At 36.4% G+C, this 6,271-nt stretch overlaps 1 protein-coding gene across 1 annotated transcript; it reads left to right on the top strand.

Annotated features, from left to right (window-relative positions):
• Positions 1-1,740: 1,740 nt before the first annotated feature.
• Positions 1,741-5,372, top strand: Mcm7 (minichromosome maintenance 7). The gene is made up of 5 exons (XM_067790399.1): positions 1,741-1,918; positions 1,982-2,351; positions 3,040-3,541; positions 3,607-4,664; positions 5,050-5,372. The coding sequence occupies exons 1-5, from the start codon at positions 1,891-1,893 to the stop codon at positions 5,249-5,251; spliced, it is 2,160 nt and encodes a 719-aa protein (XP_067646500.1). The 5' UTR covers positions 1,741-1,890; the 3' UTR covers positions 5,252-5,372.
• Positions 5,373-6,271: the final 899 nt, after the last annotated feature.

Here is a 6,271-nt window from a genome sequence, read left to right as displayed (position 1 = left end):
TAGCATTTCCAGCACAATTCAAACATAAAGTATCACGTTTTTGTTAACATTTTTAACGTTAACGAAAGCTTTCCGTTTCGGTTAAAAACGAGATACAATTTATCTTGATAATTTCTTTATCGATAATATTTCGAAGTGTTTCAACGGAAGCGGTGGAAATTTTTTGATAAACGGTTAACTTAATGTTAAGGTGCATCCCTGCAATAATTACACATTCTTCCATGAGAATATCGCAAACTGAACTAATACCGACTGCCAAAAAGGTGTAACGGTAGGACATCATTTTCGTATTGATGGCCAAATTCTATTGGTTTGAGAACTAACTGAAGAGGTCCGGCAATTCATAAATCGACAACATTGTACCGACCCAGCCAGCATTTTTTGAAAATTTTGATCAAAAAATATTTAAATATCATACCCTAAGGTGATTAAAAACGTTCAAACTTAAAAGCATTTTCTGTTCGAAAACTAATGTATCGTCGGGAGAAAAATATACCATAAATGTGATTATTGTTGAATAATCATTTATGATTCATATTTCGAAACGCTTTTTATTCGTTTTTGATATCATTGTAAAATTGAGCTTTAATTGTTTTAGAGTAATATTTGACTACTTTTCACAGTCATTTTCTCATCATATTCGTGAACATATTTCAATCGTTTTGGTTGAGATTTTTGAATCATTTTTGGAATGCGATTATCATACATTTATTCTTCTTATCTCATACAAAATAAAATACTACATAGTAATCTTATTTCATCAGGGGAAGAAAGCAAGCGGAAGTGAGCTATTGAAAAAAAGGTAATTCGCAAACAACCTAGACCAATATACACCTGCGACGACAACATCCAACATCAGCTATGATCGTCAATATCTTAAAATACGATACGATACGGGATGTTGAAGACATATCCAGGTACATATGTCAAGACAGTTTCACTTACCTGGTCAAATAGCGCACAACTTTTGTATTGTCCAACTATTATGTATTTTCTGGGAAGCCGAAGGTGGAGAAATGGTTGGGAAAATCTTCGGACACGAACAGCGTGTCTTGAAGAATGTCTTTGTAACAAAAATTTTATATACATATTTTTTCCGAACTTCATGATTGAAAAAATGTGTGTATGTGAAAAAAAATAAGATTTTCAATGAAAATTAAAATTTTAACAAGTATAAAACTCATTATTCAGTCAAAAAATATAGTCAGAAAAGATTCAGAAAGCTGAATTAAAAATGATTATAAATTTTTGATCACATAAAGTAAACACGTTTGATTCAAATATAATTCCAAAATGTGATTGAAAAACTATATTAAGTTTTTGATCATTAAAGGTAAGCATATTTGATTTTTTTTTTTTTTATTCAATTGTACGATAACTCATTATATAGTCAGAAAGAGTAACCAAATTGTACTGATATGAAGGGAAATTCAAAATCTAATCACCTAAATGCTGAGTGGGGAATGGCTTTTAACCACATAAATCGAGACTATCTGTACGTATTCCAGTTCTCGATCAAACAATGTCTTTAATAAAGTAAAGTACGGCTATAATTAACGATAAGGAGTTAAGTACGAAAATGAAGATAGTCTCATTACATGTAAACTGGGAACTAGTTTTAAGCTTTTTGACCAACGTGCCGATTGTAATATAAGCGGGACATTATTTTCGGAGAAAAGAAATGCAACTCTTTCGATTCCGATATGTACATGCCACTGCATAGATGTCGCTGTCGCGGTGGTGTGCTGTCATCTGCGTACTGACTTTTGGCGCGAAATGAACAAACGAAAACTCAAGTGTGCTGTGCAGCTGACGATTGGTGCATTTGATTTTAATTAAGTTGTTTATTTTATAGGAATAAAGTACGAAAAAGGAAAGAAATTTAGAAAAATGCGCCGTGATTACGTACAAGATAAAGGTTTAGTAATTAGTTAAGCATGGTTTATCTTGTTTAAAGCAAAGCCTTTTCTTACCATTCCAGAATCGATAAAGACATTCCTTTCGGAATTTTGCAAGGATGACGACAATGGCAAAAAGCAGTTCGTTTATGCGAATCAACTTGTAAAGATTGCACACCGTGAACAAATTCTTATCACAATTGATCTCGATCATATATCGGAATTTAATGAGGATCTTGCTGAGGCAGTCGTTGCCAATAGCCGGCGTTATGCATCTTTGTTCAGTGACGCCATTGCTGAACTACTGCCAAGCTTTAAAGAGCGTGAAGTTACTGCCAAAGATGCTTTAGATGTTTATATCGAACATCGTTTATTGATGGAGTCGCGAACACGTAATCCAATGGAGCAACGGGATCAACGTAACAATTTTCCCCCTGAATTGATGAAACGATAGTAAGTTAAAAATAATTTTGAATTTAGTTTCTTAGCTGATTCTTAACCCAAAGCCCCTAGTATTTCTCCTTCGCCAATCCTTACCCCAATTGATAGGCCAGATTGAAATAACATTGTTACAGTTATTCTGCCTTGGTTTTCTAGTCCGACTGCATTATCAGCTTGGGTGTAGTTGTATAAAGACAATTCAATGACATTTTGAGATGTGTTGTTGGGTCTTTTCCTTGCACAACACAGACCTGATCTATAATTCTGAATTTAAAATACTAAATATTTAGCGCGGTTTACCTCCAAAGAGATTTAGGCCGTGCTTCTCTTCCAATTTATGTCACTCCAAAAATATCGGGAGGGGTATCAAAAACGAGTTTTGGATACGGGATCAAACGATTTAAATCAGCAGCACACCATTCTACATTGCCGGCGTTCGGTCGCGCTTATAAATAATTACACTGGTGGGTCCACCAATGGTTTGAAATCATTAATCAAATCGGTGCAAAACCCTTTTCCACACAACTTTTTCTTATGTCCAAATAAATTACAACAACCACATGAAAATTTTGAAAAGGATTGCGCAAATATTCGTATATCTAATAGCCTTCTTACATTCTCCAGTCAGCGCATTTTATTCCATTGTTGCGCTTATTTATTAATGCCTTTTTTCAACTGTAATGTATGTTTACATTTACAGTGAAGTAGCGTTCAAACCACACTCGAATGAGAAAGCACAGTCTATACGCGAAATTAAAGCTGAACATATTGGCAGATTGGTGACTGTACGTGGTATTGTAACACGCTGCACCGAAGTGAAACCAATGATGGTTGTTGCTACTTACACTTGCGATCGTTGCGGCTCCGAAACTTACCAACCAGTTAATTCGCTTACTTTCATTCCTGTACAAGATTGCCCATCCGACGATTGCCGCATTAACAAAGCGGGTGGACGTTTGTACTTGCAAACTCGCGGCTCTAAATTTATGAAATTTCAGGAAATAAAAATACAAGAACACAGTGATCAAGTACCCGTCGGGCATATACCACGTTCAATGACCATTTTTTGTCGTGGTGAGGTGACGCGCATGGCACAACCGGGCGATCATGTTTTAATATCTGGCGTGTTTTTGCCTTTAATACGTACTGGTTTCAGACAAATAATTCAAGGCTTACTATCGGAAACATATCTTCATGCATACGTGAGTGCTATCAATATATTTACGTTGCTTTAAAATTTCCTATTTTGTGACTTCCATCTATCTAGCGTGTTGTCTGCATCAACAAAAATGACGAATTAACTGATCAAGAATCAGACCTTACCGCAGAAGAGTTGCAAGAACTGGCCCATGATGATTTCTATGAACGTCTTGCCACCAGCTTAGCGCCAGAGATTTATGGTCATTTAGATGTGAAAAAGGCATTATTGCTACTTTTGGTAGGTGGTGTTGATAAACGCCCAGACGGTATGCGCATACGTGGTAACATAAACATCTGTTTGATGGGTGATCCCGGTGTGGCCAAATCCCAGCTGCTCAGCTATATTAGTCGGTTGGCTATACGTTCGCAATACACCACTGGCCGTGGTTCATCTGGTGTTGGTTTGACCGCAGCTGTTATGAAAGATCCACTTACAGGCGAAATGATGTTGGAAGGTGGTGCACTAGTATTAGCTGATCAGGGAGTTTGTTGCATTGATGAGTTCGATAAAATGGCAGAACATGATCGTACGGCTATACACGAGGTGATGGAACAACAAACGATTTCCATTGCAAAAGCTGGTATAATGACAACATTAAATGCGCGTGTATCCATATTGGCAGCTGCTAATCCAGCTTTTGGTCGCTATAACCCACGTCGTACAGTTGAACAAAATATACAATTGCCAGCTGCACTTTTATCACGTTTCGATTTACTTTGGTTAATGCAAGATAAACCAGATCGCGATAATGATTTACGTTTAGCTAAGCACATCACATATGTGCATAGTCATAATAAGCAGCCGCCAACACGTGTCAAAGCACTTGATATGAATCTTATGCGTCGTTATATTAATCTTTGCAAACGCAAAAATCCAACTATACCTGATGAGTTGACTGAATTCATTGTTGGTGCATATGTGGAACTGCGACGTGAGGCAAGGAATACAAAAGATATGACATTCACTTCTGCACGTAATCTTTTGGGAATTTTACGTTTATCTACTGCTTTGGCGCGTTTGCGTTTATCAGATAAAGTGGAAAAGGATGACGTTTCGGAAGCGTTGCGACTTTTGGAAATGTCGAAGGACTCATTGAACCAGCTGCACGAACATCAAAAAGGACAGTAAGTAGAAAGTAACTTGATTTAATTGTATATTTAAACTCACACTGGTACGTAGTAAAAGTAATAGAACACCGGTGGCTTGAGTACTAAATAAATTGTTGGTCAACTTGTAGTCAGCTGACGTACTTTTAGACAATTTACCAAGAAGGTTTGCTTTCTTCCTGTGGAAGATCATTCCATGCTTAGTGAATGTTCCTTCCATGGAAGGTCATGGGAAACTGTGGGCAGATTTACAAATGCGGCATACTCAGAGCAAATTGGTCAAATTTGAGCTCAGTGCACACATTGATTATCTCCAATTTGAAAACGACACTGCTCCACATTTGTTGTAACAATGCTTGCACCCTTTCTTCTGTTCTGATTAAAAATATGTTTTCCTTTCCAGCATTCCCAACACATCGGACAAGATATTTGCCGTTGTACGTGAATTGGCCGGCTCTAGCAATACTGTTAAAATCGCTGATGTTATGGATCGCTGCACAACTAAAGGTTTCAAACCGGATCAAGTGGATAAATGCATTGAGGATTATGAAGAGCTGAATGTGTGGCAAGTTAATATGGCACGCACAAAAATTACTTTCATGTAATAATAACGTCTACGTAAGTTCATGTTAAACATTTCCGTATTGTAACACTTTAAAGTACTACGTATTTTGTTTAAGTTTTAATAAACAAAAAATAAACATGTTTAACAACTGTAATTGTTTTGTAGTCCAAGAGCATAAAATAAATATTGTAACGAATTATTATTATTGCAATCCTTATTTTATTACTTGCAATCCTCTTATTTGCCCTTTTTCTGCTGAGTTCGAATCACTAAACTGTTGAATAAATAACTTCAATATGTAATAATGCAAAATGGCCTTTATTAAAGTACTTCACAATAACACTCAAACTGTGCAACGAATAGCTTGCTTAATAACCAAACTGATTGATAGCTCAAATGAAACTCTACTATTCAAAATAATACTGCTCTTGCTCGCTAGATAGCGTCTTAGTCGAAACTGCTTGACAACTCAAATCAAACTGAATTCCAGCGCCTCTACAATTGCCGCCTTTTATACTCTTTGATTTCAACCTTCGCATCTTCTAGGCCAGGCATCGGCGTTTCATACATCTTAAGATGGTGAGCAGCTCACACAGATAGCCTGCGCTCTTTGTTTAGTGAATGGTTCAGTCTGCAATGAGCAGTTGGCGTGTTAACATCGAGTGTTGGTATCGCTAGTTGCGCAGCGAAAAATGTATGCACGTATTTACGTAAATACATTTTATTAATATGAATTAATTTAACTAATTCAATATGAAAAAATGCAACTCCTCAAAAAGTTTTAATTTTTTTGTTGCATTCAACTTATTTAAGTTTTTATGCGAACTTTCAAAATGTCGTTTGATGTTATTTACATATGTACGTCGCTGAAAATGTTTTGTAGCATAAACCCCATTGAATTTGCCCAAAGGCGTTGTTCAACATAAAATATTCGCTTGCCATTGTGCGCATCAATAATTTATTATTTATTGCGTGCTTAGCCGTTGCAGTTTTACAAGCGAATGATCAGTGAATCAATTGGTTCGTACGATCAAAGCGCTCTCACTAATACATCCACACA

The sequence above is a fragment of the Eurosta solidaginis genome, chromosome 5 (genome assembly GCF_040869045.1).
Source record: "Eurosta solidaginis isolate ZX-2024a chromosome 5, ASM4086904v1, whole genome shotgun sequence".
In the NCBI taxonomy this organism is placed as follows: Eukaryota; Metazoa; Arthropoda; class Insecta; order Diptera; family Tephritidae; genus Eurosta; species Eurosta solidaginis.
This window is presented reverse-complemented; position numbering and strand designations above follow the sequence as displayed.

Bases quoted from the DNA above. Each gene is read 5' to 3' on its own strand.
- Mcm7 (XM_067790399.1), top strand. From the start codon at position 1,891: ATGCGCCGTGATTACGTACAAGATAAAG. The intron at 2,352-3,039 runs GTAAGTTAAAAA...TTACATTTACAG, and splicing joins CCTGAATTGATGAAACGATA to TGAAGTAGCGTTCAAACCAC. The intron at 3,542-3,606 runs GTGAGTGCTATC...CCATCTATCTAG, and splicing joins AAACATATCTTCATGCATAC to CGTGTTGTCTGCATCAACAA.